The sequence below is a fragment of the Pseudorasbora parva genome, chromosome 7 (assembly GCF_024679245.1).
Source record: "Pseudorasbora parva isolate DD20220531a chromosome 7, ASM2467924v1, whole genome shotgun sequence".
Classification (NCBI taxonomy): Eukaryota; Metazoa; Chordata; class Actinopteri; order Cypriniformes; family Gobionidae; genus Pseudorasbora; species Pseudorasbora parva.
The window spans coordinates 11,796,350-11,818,226 of record NC_090178.1 but is presented as its reverse complement, the minus strand read 5'-3'; the positions used below and the strand labels follow the sequence as shown (position 1 = coordinate 11,818,226).

Here is a 21,877-nt window from a genome sequence, read left to right as displayed (position 1 = left end):
ACAGAACTGAGTCCACATGTTCAAGCATGCAGGGTTATTTTAGTAGCATTGATGTCATATTTTTTGCACAGTGAAAAAAAATCAGGTCTCCAATTGAAAATGTTCTAGTGACTGATCACATCTACATTTTTCAGGCTGTCAAATTTAATTTCTGTGAATTGATGCAATTTAATTAACAGAAATTCAATTTGGCCAACTAAAAAACGTAGATGTGATCAGTCACTAGAACATTTTCAATAGGAGACTTACTCTTTTTTTTTTTTTTTACAGTGTGATTATTTACGAATTATTGATTATTTAGTAGCTACTTTACATTAAATAAAAATGTTGCCTCTGCAACTAGCAATAAAAAGGTGTTTTATATAGTATTTACATTTTTATATTTAATTTAATGTTTATTTTAAGTAACAAAAATGTTTTTATGGTTTTAGTTTTGCATTTAATCGTCGGTATAGGTCTTAACCCTGCAATGAAGACCGCAAGACCACAGGGCAGACGACACACGTTGTGTTTTCATGTTTAGGAATCTTTCCGTAGACATTATTTTCCTACTGTACAAATATATTGGAATATATTCGATCACGTTTTGATAAAATAAAAACTTCAACATCACTTAGTTTGATTTATAAGCCGTTTTCTTCATGGAGAACAAAAAGAGAACCATCACAGAAACATGTACAAAACACTATATTTAAATAAATACAATTATTTTGTCCAATATAAGCCTTTTAACTTAGTGAAGACAAATAAAATGTCCTCACTAGGATGTCATATTTCACAAGATTGGGACTTTCCATAGACATAATGATATACTGTATAAACTGTAGCCTATATATTCTATCCCCCTAACGCTAAATTTCTACATTTTATTTAGTAATATATATTGTAATTAAAATATAATTTTGTATGATTTTAAGATGAGTTTTATTTAATTTTAAGTATATGTTTAAGTATGTAGGTTATGTTCTGAGGGGTATAACATCAAGATTATATGTTTCCAACCATGGGTCATTCAGAGTTTGTGCTTGCGTAACTCTTTCACTTCTGTAAAATATGACCCACTACTGTGAGAAATTCAGTAGGGCCTACATTTCTTCCTCTATTACACCCCACCCATTCCCCTTTTCCGGTTTGTCGTGACTGAAAATTAAGTAACCAAAGAACCACTGTCTACTTTAGCCAATGGGAGAGTTTCTTTCACTGACCTTACTGTACTCTAAACAGAAACTTAAAAGGAGTGAAAAGCAGCGTGAGTCATGTTTCCAAATTAGCTGGAATACTCAAATGGAATCTCTCTAGCAGCTCTATCCAATTTACTCCATCCCAACCCTTCATAAATATAGCATAATTCTTTCCTAAGGAATTTATTTCCCTTCCACATTACAGCAGACTTTCAACAAACCATGACATAGCATGTCAGAATATTTTCTTCTTTCTCTTTTCAAGGCATTTCCCTGAATGGGGTCAGGATTTCCCTCCATCTCTTTCCCAGCAACACGCACTTACAGTAATTATAGCAGGATGTGAGTCACTCTTCATAAGTATAGTTCTATGACCATTATAATATTATTTTAATTCTCATTACTGTAATGCTTCCAGACTCCGTTATACAATCATTTTTATATCAACAGTACAGCAAATATATTGTGATGTACAATTAAGTATAAACTTCACAATTCAATTTACATTTTACAATTTTTGTCTTATATTAATGAGAATTTGAGAGATTTATTTGTTGTAAAAAAAATATATATATATATATATATATATATATATATATATATATATATATATATATATATATATATATATATATATATATATTAATTTTATCCAAAATATTATTAATTTAGGAATTAAAATATGACATTTTTGGCTTTCCATGTGTTATAACCATGCAACGAATGCAAATTCTGTCATATCTACTTTATTACCATCTGTTTTAGCCTCAAATTCTGGTTTTGAATCAAAAAGGAAGCAACACAACATACACAATACAAGAAACTTTTATCATACAAAGGGACTTGCATTTAGAAAGCCTTTAGAAAGTCTTTGAATGTTACAGTTGTATTGCATAGAATAATATCATTTATAGAGACTGTGAAAAGTAAAAATACACCATCAACTCTAGTAATGATAATACTGTGGGTCAGCATCAATCCTTCATGTACACCTCAGCCTAAATATTCTTTAACTGCAGACACTGAAACAAATCTGCATCACATGAAATACTGTCAAATAAATAATGTAAACATTCTTGAGCATTAATGGCTCCTTTTTACTTTTAGCATATAAACACTCCAAAACGAATCCATTCCAACTGCTTAAAAAAGTTGATCCCAGCTGCTGCACATGCCAAGATAAGAGACAATTAACTTCATTAAGGCACTGAAGTTTCTACTGATGTTCCAACACATTTTAAAACGTCCCTTCAAGGGCCTCAAAGCACTCATCATCCAAATAGAAAAGATTGTTCCTGCTACTTCCAGCTGATAGGACAGTTTCTTCCTTCTGGTTACACAGCGGCACCTTCAAGAGAGCATTAGCGGAAGATTATGCAATTCAGTTCAACAGGTCCTGAGTTCATAGATTTCATATTTCACAAATGACATTATTAAAACAGGGTCAGACTCACCAGTTGGTTGCGAGCCACATGTGACCTTATAAGAAGTCCATATGCTGATTGCAATAAGAAAAGTAGCCATAAAGCCAAACACCTGTGTTTATGTAAAAAGAGGGATTAGTGACATTAAAGCATCCTGTTATCCTATTTTAAAAGTTCCTAATTTTGTTTTGGATGTCTCACAATAGGTTCACATGCATCCAAGGTCAAAAAAGTTTCATTTTCTCATAATACACATTAGTGCCTGAAACGGTTCAATAAAGGACACTCTAAACCCCTCCTTTTCAAGAGCCTACTGTGCTCTGATGTCCGCTCTGATTGGTCAGATGGCTGCTGTGATTGGTAGTACCGCTTACAGTGTGTGTAGGAAACGAAACGCCCATTACCATTTCTGAATATGTGTTCTGGAGGCTTCCTCAGCACTTGTAAACTGTTTTTTTTTTTTAACAGTAACAATTCTGTCAATTTTAAAGTCCCAGTGAACCGGAAGTAGCAAGTGAGTTTTCCTCAGTGCTGTGACTTATTTCCAAGTGAAACTGAATATTGAATAGAGGGCAGGGTTTTACCTCAGCGCTCCTCCTCTCAATCTCTCACTCATAGTAAACTAACAGTTGAAGGGGAATACCGTTTCCAGACTGGAAGTTACTTTTCAGATTTTTATTTAAGATTACCGTGATTTTTTTTCTGTGTATTAACTTGCACGGATTAACTGTTCACCATAAGAACTTTAATATGTGCTAACTAAGGAGGACTTTAAAAGTGTCATATGATGAGTTTTCATGTTTCCTTTTTCCTTTTTCTTTGGTGTGTTATGTAGCTGATTGTGCACGTGTGAGATCTGCAAAATTACAAAGTTCAAAGTCGACCACCAAAAAAAAAATTCTATCTAAACGAGAAGGCAGATTTAGGCCTAGCTAAAACATCTCGATTGAACGACGTCACTGGGTGGAAATATTTGCATAATGCCACCCAGATGTTCATGCAGGAAGTGAGACAGAACCATTTCAGCTAGTTCAGAATAAATTCTTCATTGATAAGACAAAAACGTAATTTATTATTATTATTATTATTATTATATTGTTAGCCTAGAAATCTAGACGCACCCTAGCGGCAGCAAATCTAATTTACATCGAGTAAATTTACTCTCCATAGACTTGCGAGCTGGAAAAACCAAACTCTGGTCAGGCCAATCACATCATGTATAGAGTCGGTGGGCGGGGCTTAACACAATGACGGCCCTCCAGCACACTTGTAAACAAAGCTGGCGAACGGCGGTCTTTCGATTCGGCTTTGTGCGCGAATCTCGAAGACTTGGAATTAAGCTTCTCTTTGAGAAAATAAACAAAGAATGGCATTCTTAAGAAGGGAAGATGTGTTCGGAGGTTTGCTGACTGGATAAAGCGAAAGTTTAATCTGTCAACTAGCTCCGCTTCATATTGCTCTGGTTGGTTGTAGTGCTATCCTATCGCGTGCAGAGGGAATTGGAAAGACAACCGTTTATCCTGCCTCTCGAATTGAGCCCTGTCAACGGTGAGTTCCCAGACCCAACAGCTTGATGTGTGTCTGGCTTGTCCGGCTACTATATTGTGAATATTTGAAACTTTGCAGACCTTTTACATTCACAAATTCTCTGTTTACACTTGGTGTTTTAACCCGTCTCTTTCAACCACTTCTGTCCGGATTTTCTTTTGGTCTAACGGACAAAAAAAGCTTGCACAATTTACATTCTATTCTGTAAATTGAACAGTGTTCAAAATGTGTCCGGAGACAATCGTAAAAACAGAGCCTCAGCGTTTGTTTCTGCTCTGACAGCCGTAAGACTTTGCCGAACGCTGTGAGTGCATGTTAGAAATCAGGACTGTTTAGAGAACATTGTGCTTTGGTTTGTTTTTTATCTTCAAACCAAACATTGGTCTTAAGATGTCAAAGTTTAAATCCTGTATGGCTAGAGTGCTAGTGCCTAAAATACCTTTATAAGAATCCCACATGCACTGTCTAGTAACAGGACATCATTCAATATTGCAGATGCGCATTTCCTGCTTGCTCTTCCCTACACAAGAAGTCTTTGTGCATTTCCCTGACTAATCAGCAGCAAGCACTGTACATATATCAAGCACAAAAGGGCACTCACAGATCCAGCAATGAAAGATGAGTTCCCATGACTCTTCACAGCTACAACTATAGAGGCGATAAAGACCAGGATTCCTCCAACAGCATAATGTAAAAACTCCTGTGAAAGCAATTAAGAGTTCATTAGAGTAGCATACACTTTCTGATTACAACAAACCTAATGCCATCTTCAGTTCCCAGATAAGCACGTAAGTGAAATGTGAACTGAGGCGACTTGCCGTTAATGTCCAGTTGATGCATGTGATTTTGCTTTGAAGTCGAAACAAATACATGAGGAAGAAGAAGAAGAAGACAGCGAGAAACCATGCAGTGACCACCTCAAAGTAGCGAAAGGCAGATTGTTCGTAGCGCCACTGCTCACAGTGCACACAAAGGAAAGCAATCAGGAGGATCACCTGGTGAAAACGAAATTAGATGTAGTCAATTTCATTTAAAAATCCCTTGAGTCCTTAACAGACAAACACTAATATAATTACTAAGACACAAACCACACAACAAGGTAGCAATGTTTTTGCTCAGTAAAACCAGTGGCTGGTTGAAGACTATTCTTACAATTTAGACTTTTTTCTTTAATACTGTTCGATGCTTTTTTTTTAAATTAATTCACCTTAATTAATTAATAGATTAGACTAACTGCTTGTGGGTCATTCAAGAACTTAAAGGGATAGTTCACCCCAAAATGAAAATTAGCCTATGATTTACTCACCCTCAAGTCATCCTATGACATTCTTCTTTCAGACGAAAAAAAAAAGGTCTTGGCTAATCCAAGCTTTTTTGTTTTTGAAGTCCATAATAATGCACCTGTCTGTCAAATAATGTGCTCCACACGGCTCCGGGAGGTTAATAAATGTCTTTAGAAGTAAATTGATGCGTTTGTTTAAGAAAAGTACGCATCTTAAACTCCGAGAAGGCACTTTCAACACTTTTCCACGGAAGGCAATCGGCTTTATCAACTTTAATTAAAATAGCTTTAAATATGGATATTTTCTTAAACAAACTCAACGATTTGCCTTTAGAAGGCCTTTATTAACCTCCCAGAGCCGGATGGAGCACGTTATATGACGGACAGATGCATTTTTATGGAGTTCAAAAAGAGAGCAGCAATCCCTGCCAATAAAGCTTGGATTAGGCAGGACCTTTTTAATATAGCTGATTGTATTCATCTGAAAGAAGAATGTCATATACACCTAGGATGACTTGAGGGTGAGTAAATCATAGGCTAATTTTCATTTTTGGGTGAACTATCCCTTTAAGTGTTTTTACATAATGTTTATGAAACCGGCCCCTGGGATTAATAATACAAGATAATACAACTAAATAAAACCTTAGAGTCCTTAGATAAAAAGGAAAAATAAAGTTTCTGTTATTTTCTTTATCTTTATTAGAAGCAGTGACAAATATAAATTATGTTTTATGTGTAAGTGCCTATTTCTGCCTTTTAGCACAATAATAAATGCCTTACTCAATTGAAATCAATCATATAAAATGCTTCATATTAGAAGAAGAAAGAAAGAAAGAAAGAAAGAAAGAAAGAAAGAAAGAAAGAAAGAAAGAAAGAAAGAAAGAAAGAAAGAAAGAAAGAAAGAAAGAAAGAAAGAAAGAAAGAAAGAAAGAACAACATTACTATTTTTAGTTATGCAGTGTTGGGTAAGTTAAATTGTTTTTATTTAAATTAAATGAATGATTTACAAGCAGTTAATTACATCTTTAACAGTGTAATTAGATCGCTGTGCTGTTTACTCTCTCTCAAATGTATTGCATTACTTAGACATGAAACATTTTTAGAAATAATGTAAAATTGCATAAATTATTCTTGAACTGACCAAAGTGTTTAAAGGAAGAACTTGGTTACATTAAAAACACATATTTTAAAGTAAGTTGTTACAATTTATGCAAACAATATCCTGTCAACACTGTTGTTTCCTGTTGAACCAAAAAGAGAATAAAAGAATGGTGAACTTAAAATCTTTGGTTTTATGGTGTGGTTTCAGTCCCATAGGTTGCGGTGCAAATCTCTCCACATCTCCCTCATCACTGCAACCATTTTAGCAGCCGGCTGTTCACGAGCATCCAGAATGTGTGTAAGACTAATATCACTGCCTGATATCACTTACTACAAACATACACACACCCTAAACCAAACTCTTGAACACGAAACACAACCACTGGTTAAATAGTTAATAAAGGCATTATTTCATTTAGATAACTTTTTGGAAATTTCATGTTGAACTGAAATGTAGATAATAAGTCAAGTGTGAACAGTGGTAAAACTGTTATATTGTCACTCAAAATCCTTTAAAAAAGAATGATAAATATAAAACCTTTGGTTTTGGTGGGTTTTGTTGTGGGCCATTTCTTTTCACTGAGGCCCCACTTGTTGCAGTACCATAATAGTGATAACGTTAGTCACATGGCTTTGCCATGGTAGGCTAACTTACTTCGTTATAATAGTATAATGATACCAAGGTATTTAATCCAACCTTTTGAAATAAGTCCATGGTACTTTTGAGTTGTTGTTTTCTTTTAAAAATAGCGTAACGGTATTAATATGTTACCATGTTTTTGTTTTTGTTTGAAAGAAACAAAAACACTGTAGCCTAACATATTAATACCGTTACGTTTATTCACTTTTGGGCTACTTTGAATCAATTCAGGTCTATTGTAATTCGCTGTGCTACTGTAAATAAATCAACTGATTACTGTATGGTGTGAATGATTCATACATCAGCAAAAGTATTCGTGGAAAGTTCCGTTTATCAGTCAATGATTGCACAGTGGTTGTTGTAAAACAGCCAGTTTCAATCTCTTTAACCATCTAGATTCCTTAAAAGTAGGTTTCTACGCATTCGCCTACGTTTACTTCATAAAATAAATGTGATGCTAGTATAACTTACCACTTGGCCGATTTTCAGTAATCCTTGAAATGAACGCGCATAAGCGATATTGCAAAATCCTCCATCCGCGCTGGACGTTGTTGTTGTGGATGTTGTGGTAACGACAGTGTGAGGCATTCTGGTATATTTAAACTATATAAGGAACTTCTCAAATAAAATAAGATAATATTTATTGAAAGCTGTTCGAATGGGGCCAATGGTTGAGGCAGGAGAAGCGTGTAAAGCACAACAGGGTGTGACCACCACACAGACAGACGTTGGTAACACTCGATGTTACTGGGGGGTTTCCTTCCACTAGGGGGCGAGTGAAGGCCCAAAGGCTTCCACAAAACTCTGGACGTTGGAAACATTTATGCAAAAATAAATAAATAAATAAATAAATAGATAAATTATATATATATATATATATATATATATATATATATATATATATATATATATATATATATATATATATATATATATATATATATATATATATATATATATATATATATATATATGTTTTATTGCAAAATTAACAAATAAAATAATTCGATACATAAAAGAAATATAAACCATTTTTTAAATAAAAAAGTAAGGAGAGAGGACAAATGTTTAATTTTAAACTTCCCCTTTATTTACATATAATTAAAGGCCAGAGTTGTTGTTGTTTGTTGCTGTTTTTACACTTCATATCTTCTTTCAGCATTGTTTTATTCATTTTTTGAGGTCTGATGACAACATCATTTGGTTCATTAAAATCTATGAAAATACAAATTAAATAAAGGTAAACTTAAATGATCCTTGATTAAGACAATGATGTTACACATAAATAGGCCTATTCCTTACCTTTCACATTTGGTGCCTACTGGGGTGGGAGAGGAGGGCGGCTGGGGGGTCTGGGGGGTTCTTTGGGACTTCTGTGATTCTGGGCCTCAGGAATCAGTCCCACCTTCCGTCCCTTTAGTGACATTCTTTTTGAGTACACTTCATCTAGTCTGGTTTCACAACCTGTAAAGATTAAAGGGACAGTTAAAAAATCACCCAAAAAATCTGTCATCATTTACTCACCCTCATGTCGTTCCAAACCTATAAGACTTTCATTCATCTTGGAAAAACAAATGAAGTTTTAATGCAAGAATAAATTAAATCTGGTTATCATGTAAAGCAATTGAGTCTTTTTCAGAAAATGTGGACTCAGCCGCTCAATTCATATGTATTCATTTTACGATTTCTTTATTAACTTTTTGAGGCGTCAAATTGCAGGCAGTCAATGGAGGATGGACTTCATTAAAAAAAAAGATCCTCATCTGTTTTCTAAAGATGAACGGGTTTGGAACCACACAAGAGTGAGTAGAATGACAGAATTTTTGGGTGATCTAATACATATCATCCTCAAAAGTTTACATACACCTTGCAGAATCTGCAAAAAATAAAACAGTTGTGGATCATAACGACACACAGCATTAAGAATCAATAGCCTACGTAAACTTTTGAACTGTCATTTTTATAAAATCAGCTATTTTTTGTCTTGTGCAACATCTTTTATGTAAAATATATAAAAATACAAAATAGCATGCATTATGAACCCTTTTATTTTGTTAAACTAATGAACATTTTGCTGATTCTGGTGTATGTACATTTTTGAGCACAACTTTAATAAAATGTTAGTTTATTCAAAATAAAAAATACAATAAATAAAACCTATTTAATTGTTCATTATATTTTGTATCAAGTAGTAGTAATGCACATATTAATACTATGTGATGCAATGGAGAATTTTATACTCACCAACTGGAGCTGAAGTGCTAACATTGGCATATACATTGGTCTCATTAGCGGTTTGAACGCTTTGTACATCTATATGGCTGAAAATAAAAACAATTATTATGTTACATTAAAATATTTTGTACTAAAGAGTCCTTATTTCAGAGGCGAGTTTAACTGAATAACATTCATTCTTACTGTTGCATGAGTCCCTGCACACTTCGTCCTATTTTTTTGGACGGGTTGGGAGAGACAGCACATCATAATTTACACAAACTATTTTAGAATAAAAACAAAAATGCACAAACAAGAAATATATAGATAAAAAAATCATACTTCTTATTATCACATCCATAACGACCGCCACAAGCACAAGAAACAGCAAACATCCCAGAAAACAAGTCGCTTCCAAAAGACCAGAACAATTTGGATGACCTGGAGGAAATTTTCTCTGATCGTGTCCCAGTGGGTTCACAGCTTGGCAAGTGTACACGTCCTGGTCAGAGAATGGAACTGAGCTGATGATGTAGTTGCTGAGTTGAGTTTGGATTGGAACTGTTTTCAGCGGCCCAGATGAGGAGGTCCATGTCACTTCTGGAACCGGATTCCCTTGGGCAAAACATTTCAGCATCATACCATTAGCTTTAGCATCTAAATCCAGGGACAGGTTGAGGATTTGAGCCGGAGCTATAGTTGAAAATCAAAAAAAAGTATTGTTAATTTAATGTGTGCATGCAGTGGTCACAAAAATAGTAATATAAAAAATAATATGTATTATGAAACCTAACAAACAAGTAATATCAATTAATTATTTACAATAAGGTTAAGGTTGTTTTAAGGTTAGTTCATTGAAATTATGCATAGTTTACTATAATTACATACAACTTCTGTAACTAAGTCACCTTTAAATAAAGAGTTAACACTGTTTACAATGAAGACTTTGTCAAACTTTTTTGGAACATGTTTAAGTTGATAGTGAACTACACCAGTAAGAAAAGTGAAAGTAATAAAAGACTTTGATATTGTATATTACAGTATACCACTGCATATTTGGGGGATCTTACAAATGTGTAAATCTCACCATTGATAATAAGATCAGTGTTTTTCCCAAACTTAATATAATCCAGCTCCACCCTACAGTTGTACAATGAAGCATCTGTAAACTTTGAATTACTGATACTCAAGGATAGGTCTCCTTTCCTGGGGTTACCGTTAAGCGAGAGTCTCTCTGATGGTTTTAGGTTAATGCAGTTATTGTTGTCTTGTCTGTTTGTCTTGTTCTGAAGATTGCAGTGAAAGATGAGTTCCTTGTCCTTTGTCCATTTGACAATGATACCGCCAGTGTAAGAATTTTGTTTTGAGTGTGTGAAGTTGCAGGGGAGAATCACATTCTGTCCAAAAGAGCCGTTGACCTGAGGCATTACAGACATGCTCCACTGTGAACATATTAGGCCTGCGGATGAGAGCAGAACAGTAAGCAATGTAAAAACTTTTATGATTATGTAAGAAAATCTAATCTAATCTAATCTAAAAAAAACTTATGAAAATGTAAGAAAATCTAATTCTGTAGTATCCAGTTTATATGAATTTTAATTATTTCTTACACTATAAAAATGAAAAGATAAGATTTATAGACCATCAGAAGTCTATATAGATAAACAAATATTACCTTCGAGGCTACAAATAAAAATAAGAAAACCAAACACAAAATCTTGCATCTTTAAAGAGAACGTTCTTGGATCTCACAGAGAGAAATGAAGACATTCTGACAAAACAAGATGGTTAGTAATGACTAAAAAAAGGAACTGTCTGCTTACGGTTCCATATACCTTTTTTAGTGAACTTTTGAGCGCAGGTACTTTTTTCCTGAAAGGTCATGTTTATGTTTATAACAGCATTATCCATTTTGGGGGTGGGGGGTGGGGGGGGCAATGGATCCATTTATATGTAGTTGTGGTTATGGGTTTTGAATTAATTTTGAATTAGTTAAAAGTCATGTGCCCCAACAAGTAAAGTCATAGCATAATGATACCTTTATAAATCATTAGCTAATGATTAATAAAAGCAGACAACTGGAAATTGAAATGCATGGCTTTGGCCCGTTGTGGTAATTATCACGTTAATTTAAATTATTAGTTAATATAATATGTTACTAAGTATGACATATTTAACTAATAACAATTTAGTGATTACTTAATCTATTAATCATGTAGAATCTTCATTAGTTGGGGGTGCAGTAATCATTAATAAATGGGTTAGTTCACCGTTAGTACATTAAAGGAATAGTTCACTTTGAAATTAAATTTTGATATGTTTTAGCTTACCTCATGGGCATCCGAGATGTAGGAGTATTTGTTTCCCCAGTAGTTTCAATTTTGATCATTTTAGGTCAAACCGTTCTTGTCTGTGCCTCACATAATGCAGGTCTATGGTCACCACCTCAAAGAGCATACACAGAGAAGTCCAAATTAAACAATCCCCTATCGTAAGTACACACTGATGGCCACGGAAAGAGCATTTATATCGTTTTTACCTCTTGTACATCAAACACGCACGCGCCCTCGGATCAGTCGGACATAGTGGTGTACAAGAGGTAAAAACGATATAAATACTGTTCGTTTTCTCACACAAACCGCCCGTTTTGTGTCTTAGGCCATCAGTGTGTACTTACGATGGGGGATTGTTTAATTTGGACTTCTCTGTGTATGCTCTTTGAGGTGGTGACCATAGACCTGCATTATGTGAGGCACAGACAAGAACGGTTTGACCTAAAATGATCAAAATTGAAACTACTGGGGAAACAAATACTCCTATCTCGGATGCCCATGAGGTAAACTAAAACATATAAAAATTTAATTTCAAAGTGAACTATCCCTTTAACTCATGATTATTAATTAAGCATGAATTAATGCATATTAGTGCACCCGTATTGTAAAGTTTTACTGATTTTCTTTTACTAACAAGGAAGTTTTCAGCTCCGAAACGTACAGGATATTCTTTTATGACCATGACCTTTTATTTATCAAAGGCTCAAGGGAAAGTTGATTTCTCAATTCATCAACCCTTTATTTTTTTCTCTGGGAAACGTAAGTATCTTCTGTTGTTTCTGAAGGGCAAACATTGTGTTTGAGTCTCTCAATTGTCCTCAGTTTGAAAAGATAGCTCTCAAAACTCAAAAGATGCTGGAAAAAATGAAGAATTTTGCAATTTACCTGAAAAAAATAACATGCAGTTTTGTATGATCCATCTTGTTTTGTTAAAATTATACAGACAGACAGACAGACAGACAGACAGATAGACAGACAGACAGACAGACAGACAGACAGACAGACAGACAGACAGACAGACAGACAGACAGACAGACAGACAGACAGACAGACAGACAGACAGACAGAGATAGATAGATAGATAGATAGATAGATAGATAGATAGATAGATAGATAGATAGATAGATAGATAGATAGATAGATAGATAGATAGATAGATAGATAGATAGATAGATAGATAGATAGATAGATAGATAGATAGATAGATAGGAGTCTGTAATGTGATGGTGAGTCAGAAATAGGAACATGCTGTAAGTAGATTTTTTTTTTCCTTTTCATAATGAATCATACATTCAGAATGTCTGCAATGGACGTGCAAAGGTTTAGTAAAACTTTCGGTCTGTTGGTGGTCCTTCATGGTGCAGGTGAGAAAATGACTTTACTTTAAAAATGACTTTTTAGAGTTATTGTCTTTATAAACATCTTTCTCTAGCTATAGCCAAAGACGATGACAGCTGGTCGATGAAAGCACCAACTGAGGTCCGGGCGATCGAGGGGTACCCGGTAGTGCTGCCCTGCTCTTTCAGCCACCCGCACCACACCCATCCCTCCTCCATGCATGTGGTGTGGACCCTGGGCCACGGACGGGCCGCCACAGTTCTGTTTCGCTGCACGAGCCTGAACAACAGCCAGCAATGCCAACCAAAGCCCGACCAGGACCAGCGCTACCGCCTGGAGGGCAACCACCGAAACCATGACATCTCCCTCAGGTTAAACAGCGTGACCTTGAAGGACAGTGGCCGCTACTTCTGCCGGGTAGAGTTACCAGGGCACCCTCATACAAGCTTTGAAAACACGCTGGGAACCCGTCTACGAGTGGAGGGTGAGAAAAACATCATTTGACTGTATTTTTGACTGTATTATCTGATGTCTTAATATGTTTTTAAGCGGGAAAGGAAATATAGTGTAAAACTGACCAGAAATTTGCTTCCTGAATCAACATCTTTTGTTGGTGCTGGAACAAAAAATATAGTTCTACCCGTAACCAATTATAACCTAATCAATAGCTATCCCTAAAAAGAGAAATGAGAAGAAAAGACGCCCTGAACATGAATTCTAACACTAAATTGATTAGTTGTTCAGACCAATAAGAATGGAATTTATGGACCAAGGTAGAAAAGCAGTTTCTTCAAATACCTGTTGAATTTCTCTTAATAGAACATTTCAGTAATGATGTATTTTTGTAGACCAATCCCCGATTCCCTCAGCAAAAACCCAATAGGATTTTTAATGTGGCTTTTGGATTATTGTATACAACATAAGATCTGTTAGAATAGTTTGTAAAACACAACAATGCTGTAAAATTGACTAGTGAGTTTAAGTTTACCTGTTTGACGTAAATAAAAATTTAATATCCCAGACAACCTTTGAAGTCCCTTTTAGATACCGCTTTTTTTTCCAAGACACGTAAAAGCTTTAAAAAAAAAATCATGAGTGGGGTTTACGGTTTATTTTATGTTGTAGCATAAAATGTAAAAATATCTTGAGCTTGTCTACATCACAGACATTACTTCAGGCATTTAACCAAAATCTATTTTTAAAAAATCTATTGACTTCAGGACAAAGAATCTAGAAGGCTACAAATGTTTGGGTATAGCGTATTTATTTATTCTATCAGCAAGTCAGTAAATGTCCTGTTAAATTCCAGTTTGGTTTCCTACATGGGGAATATAATTCAAACTGAAATTCTGACTGGCTTTGTTTATATTGCTCATTACCAGCTGCACCACGAATCCTGAGTTTGTCCGCTGAGGGGAGTGAAACATCTGGCTTCAAAGCCGTGTGTCACGTTCAGGGTTCCCCTCTTCCTGATGTTCAGTGGCTCGCAGCAGATGGTGTTCTAGAGGGAGATACTTCATTCTCGCTTTCTCAGGAGGCTATCGGGCAATACCGCACATCAAGCCAACTAGCGGACGTCAAACCTGGAGGACAGTACATCTGCGCGGCTTCAAACTCTTTGGGGAAGGATCAAGCCACTCTCTATGTTTTGCCCCCCAGCCCAGAGAGGTTAACCGGAAAGAGCTCCTTCTCTCTCCTTGTGCTGCTTCTTGCTCTGGCGTTGGGGATCAAGCTGCTTTTAGCTCTGGGTGTGGGAGCCTGGGTGATCAAAAGGGTTTTTAGCAGCGGGGACCACTGAAAATACACACATTTCTTCCTCACATACTGTCAGGTCTTTAAAGCCGTTTCTTGTTCCATGTGTTAAAAATACACAATCTTAAAAATAAAACTTCCTGTTTTGAGGTGAGCCATATGACTCTGACTTCCATCTTTGTCTGGCCTGACTGGTTTACAGACAGCATTTATATTAAACCAGGATTAAATCTGATCAATTAGGGAATTTAGATTGTATAAATGTTCCTTAGAAAAAAACATTACTGGTTTGCATCTTGAGACAAAACCATGGCAAAACAAAAGTTGTCTGTGAAACCGGGGGATATCGACCAAAAACCTCACACTTCGTTCACACGATCATCTGTTAAATAAGTGTCAAATAAACATTTTGAAAATTTAATCAAAAAAAAGCAGTGGGTTGGAAAAGATAAAGCATTTGGCATAATTTTGTCTTAAAATGACTGGGATAATAAATAAAAAATATTTGTCTTCTCGACACTTTCAAGTCAGCATTGAACGCCATTCATCACAATGCACAAAGAGTTTCCTCCCATCTCTGATTCCTTGCCTCATAATTCATTTTTTTTTTTTTTAAACAACAGATTTGGGACTTTATTTTATCTGTCAAGAATTAACTGAATCCTGAAAAATATACAAGCAGTCCTTATAGGGGTGGGAAAATAAAGAAATCTGTTTTGTTTTTATTTTTATTTTAAATAACATGCACCAATTGTTTGAAATAAATTGTAAGAAATGAAATGGTAAATTGTGATTTTGTGTTGACTGAAGACATCTTGTTTGATTGTAACTTGGCAGTATTATTTTTATATCCTATGGCATTTTATTAATTATTCTTTTTTTAAAGCTCTTTGTAAAGAAATTTGTAAAACGAATAGTCCACATGACTCATTTTAGTTCTATTAACATTCTTTAATATTTTCAGTTTAAATCAGCTTGAATACACCTCAAAATGCATCTCAACTTGAACATTAACAAATAATAGTGACCTACTATTTATAGCCTAAAAAGAAAAAAAGTTAACAGTATGTTTCATTTTACTGCCATCTCTAATGATATTGCCAGACTAAAGTCATTGCCCACCAAATAACATATTTAATATATGTTTATATATATATATATAGGGGAATAACTATGCTGAGCATGAAAATGATACTCTTTTCTCTAATGATCCTTAAACATACGGTTCTGAAAGCCAAAAATATACAGCTCTGGAAAAAAATTCCCACCACTTAACATGGATTTCTCAATTTCTTCATTTTTTCCAGAGCTGCATTTGGAGTTCACATTACAAGTCTAATTCAGTATCGTGAGAAAGGTAGTTGAGATATTTTGTGGTTTTATAGCAAACAGGTTTCTTTTTAGAACAGCAGCGTGCGCTCTTCCACATGAAATACTTGTCCGGGTCGAGGGAAACTGAGGCACACAAGCCTCTCTCAGGATTTTCAGGCTGTTCAGCCCCCCAGTAAGTGTAGCTCACATTGGATGGGAAATCGTCCTCGTTTTTCCAGTACCACTCTCTTGAGTACAGGCTGCGCCGCAGACTGATCCAGCCCTCTGTGGGTTCTTCGAGTGTCATGTTCGAAATCACCTTATCCATTGTGTCTTCACTGATGATCCTGGCAAACTGATCAGCGTTTTGCAAGCAGTACTCACGGGACATGAACCAGTTCATTTCCTCTTTACCAACCACAAACATCTCCGGAGTCACCAGACAACCATTAGGATCTAAACACACAAACAAATATTTGGTATTCAGTTGATACTGAACCCTTTTCCTAGTACTAACTACTTAGCAAATTAGTTTAACATGCTGCCAGCCGATTAACCTAACTAAGAAGTCTTAGTAGCATGCAAGAAGTGAAGCATTATATTATATTATATATTATATATATATATAAAATATATTCAGATTGACATCAATGTGTATACAAATTGAATACATTCAAAACAGTCTAAATATGTGTAGAATATAACTGTTATGGTTAAACATCATGATTTCTTTAAACACACAGACTTACCCAGGTCCTTATTTACAGCTATTGCTGGGCTCCCATAGATACTGTTGGACTCCAAGCGCTCTATCATATATACGCCAATCTTTGAGGTATTATGCCAGATAGTGCCAATGTTTTCTGCCTCCACCAGAGCCCAAGAATAATCTGAGCCATTCAAAACGCTCCAATTGGTTCCTGAGGGCAAAGGCTGATCATTCATTCGCACACCATTAGTTATGGTTGTATTAGCAATCACCAAAGCCGCATTCTGTGAGGAATTAAAATCTAGCAGATAGCAGCCAGAGAACATGCTTATCGGAATGAGGTCTAGAATTATTCCAGGAGCGATTAATTGGAGGGAAACAGGCACAGTGGTAGAAATAAGCGAAGACGTGTTAAAAAAATTTGGGAACAACGGCAGGATGTCTGTAGATTTTTCCACCGAAATAACATTACCATCACGAAAAAAACCCTGGCAGACTCTTAAGGATTGATTTGTTGTCACAAGTAGCTGTTTGGCATTGAAGATAGGGGGCACGAGGAATCTGACTATGCCGCTGTTGTCAAACTCTGGGGGGTTGAGCTGGTTCACCACCATGTTGCAAGCACAGTTATTGCTGTCAAAGCATGGATGGGTCAGAAGCACAGCCACTTTGTCCATTGCATTTATTTCTCTCACCGTGTTATTAATCTGAAACTGGAAAAGCCTGTAAGGACCGAGTGTTATATTATCTGCCTGGATCTGACCACTTTTGTCAACCTGTTTGATGGTGACATTGCTGTCTCTGTCCCCTGCATTAATAATCATCAATCTAAAAGGGAGAAATCTGCTATCCGATGACATTAAAGGGCTAATGGACGAGGATATCTTTGTGTAATTCAGAGGGGGGATCTGATATACCGTTCCGAGATTTTGTTCAGGCTGGACAATACGAGACTGGAATCGCCCCTCCCATCCACTCATGGAAAGAACTGTGACGTTTTTATCGCTGGTGATTAGAAAAGACTTATTGGAAGACCCAAACTGGTATTCTTCAACCTCCTTGGTCAATTGCATTGTCAAAATGGTCCCATTGCTGATGTTTGCAGTGGTGGTGACGTTGCTGTTGGCCATATAGGTGATATTGACAGTAGTGTTTGGATGAAGGGTGGTGATTTTGAGTAGATTCATGGTCTTTTTATAATAAACAGCAATATTCTCAGGGAATGCAGTGATGAAACTCGTCCCACGACTGTCCATTGAAAGGCCTGTGAAAGTCCAACAGCCCAATTATCATCAAACATAATTTCTTCTTAGTTACTATTTAATCCAATTTATTTTCCACCAATGGTACAAACTACTGATGCAACAATACTAGGCTACTCTGTTGTACTCATATAAAATTATAATAGATGGTAAATTCTAGTACTTTGTATCACTATCATTATCATGTCTATGGGAACACTTAAATTATGACATTATTGCACTTTGCCATGATTTAATTTTGACCACTGTCAATGTCAAAGATTTCAATGTGTTTTAAACATGAAAAAAAAGCATATTCCAAAAAGCAAGGTTAACTCTCCATCATATACCCCAAACTCCCGGTTGATAATCTTCCTTACTCAAGGTATGCTGGTTCCAAAAACGCATCCAGGAGTAAGTTCAGACAACCCAGAGTACGTTCCCGGGTTAACACACAACATAACCTCCACATATTTGGTGGTTGTGCAGTAATTTTTTCAATCTTTTCATATTAATAAGTAATCTTTAATTACTGAAAATAAGGATTATATTGTTTGTTTGATGCTAATTAATTGAATGCAGATCCATACATGAGATGACAGTAAATATATTTGTAAATATATTAATACCACCTTGTTATAATAGTGATTTAGAATTAATATATACAATTGTATATTATAACTATAAAACACATTTAGTTATATTACCTCCGTTTTGGAACCGAAAGTTAAAGGGTTAGTATGCCCACTTGCTGTCCACGTCCAGAAGGTAATGAAAACATCATCAAAGTAGTCCATATGTGACAATCAATTAGTTAGTTAGACTCTTCTGAAGCGTCGACAATACATTTTGGTCCAAAAATAACAAAAAATATGACTTTATTCAGCATTGTCTTCTCTTGCGTGTTCCTCAAATAAAGAATCAAACGGTAATGATTCAAGATTCGGATCGCGTGTCAAACTGCTGAAATCCCGTGACATTGGCGATACGAATCACGAATCAATACGCTGATTCACGACCGTTTGAATCTTTATTTGAGGTTAAACAAACGCGGAAGAGAAGGCAATGGTGAATAAAGTCGTATTTTTTGTTATTTTTGGACCAAAATGTATTGTCGATGCTTCAAAAGAGTCTAACTAACTAACTGATGTCACATATGGACTACTTTGATGATGTTTTCATTGCCTTCTTGACGTGGACAGCAAGTGAGCATACACTTACATTCAAAGGACAGAAAGCCCTCGGACTAAATCTAAAATATCTTAAACTGTGTTCCGAGGATGAATGGAGGTCTTACGGGTGTGGAACAATATTAGGGTGACTCATTAATGAAAGAAATTTCATTTTTGGGTGAACTAACCCTTTAAGGTTATGCACTTACCCTTAAACATACTCAGGTATGTCATGTAACCTGCTTTCTGGAATACCCTGGAGTTCAAAATGTGTACTGACTTGAACAGGTATTAGTGCATTCCAAGTAATCACATTAAAGGGATAGTTCACCCAAAAATGAAAATTTTGAGGTATATCTGCTTACCCCCAGGGTATCACAGATATAGGTGTTTGTTTCTTCAGTAGAATACAAATTAGGATTTTTAATCCCAGTTGCTCATATAATGCATATCAATGAAGTGTTGTCAAAAGTACCGACCGCGATACCAAATCAGTACTGAAATTTCAAAAATGTGATACTTTGAGCGCTGTTGAGTGGAATCGTAGACACCTCTGACTGGCCATTTTGCTCATGCGCTCATCAAATATGTCTGTGATTGGCTACTACGATCAGCGCTTCACAAACATGTTGTAAAAATACATAAATTACGCTTTTCACAGACCGCTTGGCTTGCACAGATACACACAGAGCGTCTGAATGATTGCACCTGATTGTGCTTTCAAATGCTCCCGCTCCCCCTTTCAAAACACTTTCAAACACTTCCGTGCTCTTTCAAAATGTTGATCCTTGTAGCCAATCACAGGCACATCTGATGAGCACGTAAGCACAATGGCCAGTCAGAGGTGTTTTTACGATTACAGCTCAACAGCACTCGAAGCGTCCCATTTGTAACATTTTAGTACCGATTTGTTATCGCGGTCAGTACTTTTGACAACACTATGTCGATGGGGTATAATTTGAATTAGATCCCATTGACATGCATTATACAAGCAACGGTTGGAGTTAAAAATCTTAATTTATGTTCTAATGAAAAAACAAACACACCTACATCTTGGATACCCAGGGGGTAAACAGATAAACATCAAATGTTTATTTTTAGGTGAACTATCAATTTAAATAGTTACTTACCTTGACTAGACATTAAAATGATCAACAGAAGAGTGAACATGACTGCTTATTCTGGCTATTCAGCTCCTTGATAAGTGACTAGTGAAGATGGTAAGGCACTGATGTGTGCTGAGCAGCTATAAAAATTAAAAACAAAGACAAAAAACAGAAGTAAATGACTAATTATGTTGTTGAGTTGTAAGAACACTCGGCTAATACATTAGGTTCAGTGTACAACATTCATAAAGACTGACAATATGTAATTTTCCCACTGAAGAGGCTGTTGTTACAGTTAGTCAAACACGTGCTGAAACAAGACTATGTAAAATACCTGCTTTCAATATATTTTGTCTCTCATTTGCAGTTTCTTTTAACGTTTGGTTTTAACTACAATAAAAAGGTAATATTGTTAAATATTATTACAATTTATATATAAATGACACGTGATGGCAATTTTCAGCAGTCTTCAATGTTACAATTTTGCAGAAATAATGCTGATTTGGTGCTCAAGAAAAATGTTATATTATAGTATAGAAGACTTAGTATAATAAGACTATGATATAAATAACATTTTAAACATGATTTATATTATAGTCGATTTAATCATTTTTTTTAAATATTGGTGCTAAATATTGTTTGGGTGGAAGTTAAGTCTGAACAAAAAGAAAATTTAAACATATTAATAGTCTACTTTATAATGTCATAATGTGTGCTAAACACTATATATATATATAGAGAGAGAGAGAGAGAGAGAGAGAGAGAGAGAGAGAGAGAGAGAGAGAGAGAGAGAGAGAGAGAGAGAGAGAGAGAGAAAGAGAGATATGCATTATTCTGCATAGCTTTTTAAATTAGATTCTGAAGATAAATATTAGTCTACATATTGTTATAGACCACTACTGAAAGAAGAACGGAAAGCTGTGCATTTTTATAGACTCAAATGTAATGAAAAAATATCCTACCTTATATCTAGATCAGCGTTCTTCCTCTACTCGAACATAAGCCATGCATTCTCTGTTCTTTCAGGAAAAGGACATTTGACATTCAAAAATCCTCCCATTTGGTTTTGCATTCAATGCTGGAAAGGTCTATGTCTTAAGATCAACAAGTTTCATATAACAAATGTAGAAATTCACCAACACCTTCAAAAGAATCTACAATATATTGACTTAAAATAATTCTGTTTCAAAACAGTATATTTTCCATGTTATATTTTTATCTGCCACAGAACTTACCATTGTTGGCATCCACACATCATAGCTTTCAATTTTACTGAACTTCTTTTTTATGAATATCACAAAAACAAAAAAACTTCCAAAAGAAAGTTTAACACAAAACTCCTTATATTTCTGTCATTTACAACAATAAACAGCCTTTGCTGAGGAAACATGAAATTCATTTAGAAGTTCATTTTAATTCTCTGCTGCTGACAGTGGCGTAGCACCAAATTTTGGGCCCTGGGTACAAACCATCTTGCTGGGCCCCCATACCATGTATGTGTATGTATAGAAAACTGACTTCTAAG

The 21,877-nt window shown here is 35.4% G+C and overlaps 4 protein-coding genes across 7 annotated transcripts in view; 1 reads left to right on the top strand and 3 right to left on the bottom strand.

The window, feature by feature from the left end:
* The window catches only part of si:dkey-11p23.7 (V-set and Ig domain-containing protein), an 83,037-nt gene extending 67,650 nt beyond the window's left edge, over positions 1–15,387 (top strand). Inside the window, exons 2-4 of the mRNA XM_067448159.1 lie at positions 13,020–13,087; positions 13,156–13,545; positions 14,444–15,387. Coding sequence (XP_067304260.1) covers positions 13,020–13,087; positions 13,156–13,545; positions 14,444–14,859 — 874 coding nt within the window. The 3' untranslated portion in view covers positions 14,860–15,387. The remainder of the gene's footprint in view (positions 1–13,019; positions 13,088–13,155; positions 13,546–14,443) is intronic.
* On the bottom strand, positions 1,895–7,918 carry cmtm7 (CKLF-like MARVEL transmembrane domain containing 7). The gene is made up of 5 exons (XM_067449567.1): positions 7,648–7,918; positions 4,972–5,148; positions 4,755–4,853; positions 2,636–2,717; positions 1,895–2,529 (listed from the first exon to the last, which is right to left on the bottom strand). The coding sequence occupies exons 1-5, from the start codon at positions 7,762–7,764 to the stop codon at positions 2,516–2,518; spliced, it is 489 nt and encodes a 162-aa protein (XP_067305668.1). The 5' UTR covers positions 7,765–7,918; the 3' UTR covers positions 1,895–2,515.
* siglec15l (sialic acid binding Ig-like lectin 15, like) lies at positions 8,284–11,860 on the bottom strand. Of its 3 annotated transcripts, none has more exons than XM_067449565.1 (7): positions 11,721–11,860; positions 10,478–10,849; positions 9,733–10,083; positions 9,595–9,622; positions 9,421–9,497; positions 8,479–8,640; positions 8,284–8,391 (listed from the first exon to the last, which is right to left on the bottom strand). In XM_067449565.1, exons 2-6 carry the CDS (start codon positions 10,824–10,826, stop codon positions 8,495–8,497), a joined length of 951 nt encoding a protein of 316 aa, XP_067305666.1. In that variant the 5' UTR covers positions 10,827–10,849; positions 11,721–11,860; the 3' UTR covers positions 8,284–8,391; positions 8,479–8,494. The 3 variants fall into 3 exon arrangements, with proteins under 3 accessions (XP_067305666.1, XP_067305665.1, XP_067305667.1); XM_067449564.1 differs by lacking the exon at positions 11,721–11,860 and adding an exon at positions 11,066–11,174; XM_067449566.1 differs by lacking the exon at positions 11,721–11,860 and adding an exon at positions 11,066–11,174 and having other exon boundaries at positions 10,607–10,849.
* A 615-nt stretch (positions 15,388–16,002) lies between the features above and the next one.
* On the bottom strand, positions 16,003–21,864 carry LOC137082738 (IgGFc-binding protein). 2 transcript variants are annotated; one of them, XM_067448156.1, is made up of 4 exons: positions 21,315–21,864; positions 20,377–20,492; positions 16,874–18,097; positions 16,003–16,580 (listed from the first exon to the last, which is right to left on the bottom strand). In XM_067448156.1, exons 2-4 carry the CDS (start codon positions 20,414–20,416, stop codon positions 16,141–16,143), a joined length of 1,704 nt encoding a protein of 567 aa, XP_067304257.1. In that variant the 5' UTR covers positions 20,417–20,492; positions 21,315–21,864; the 3' UTR covers positions 16,003–16,140. The 2 variants fall into 2 exon arrangements, with proteins under 2 accessions (XP_067304257.1, XP_067304258.1); XM_067448157.1 differs by lacking the exon at positions 21,315–21,864 and having other exon boundaries at positions 20,377–20,526.
* Between the last annotated feature and the right edge of the window lie 13 nt (positions 21,865–21,877).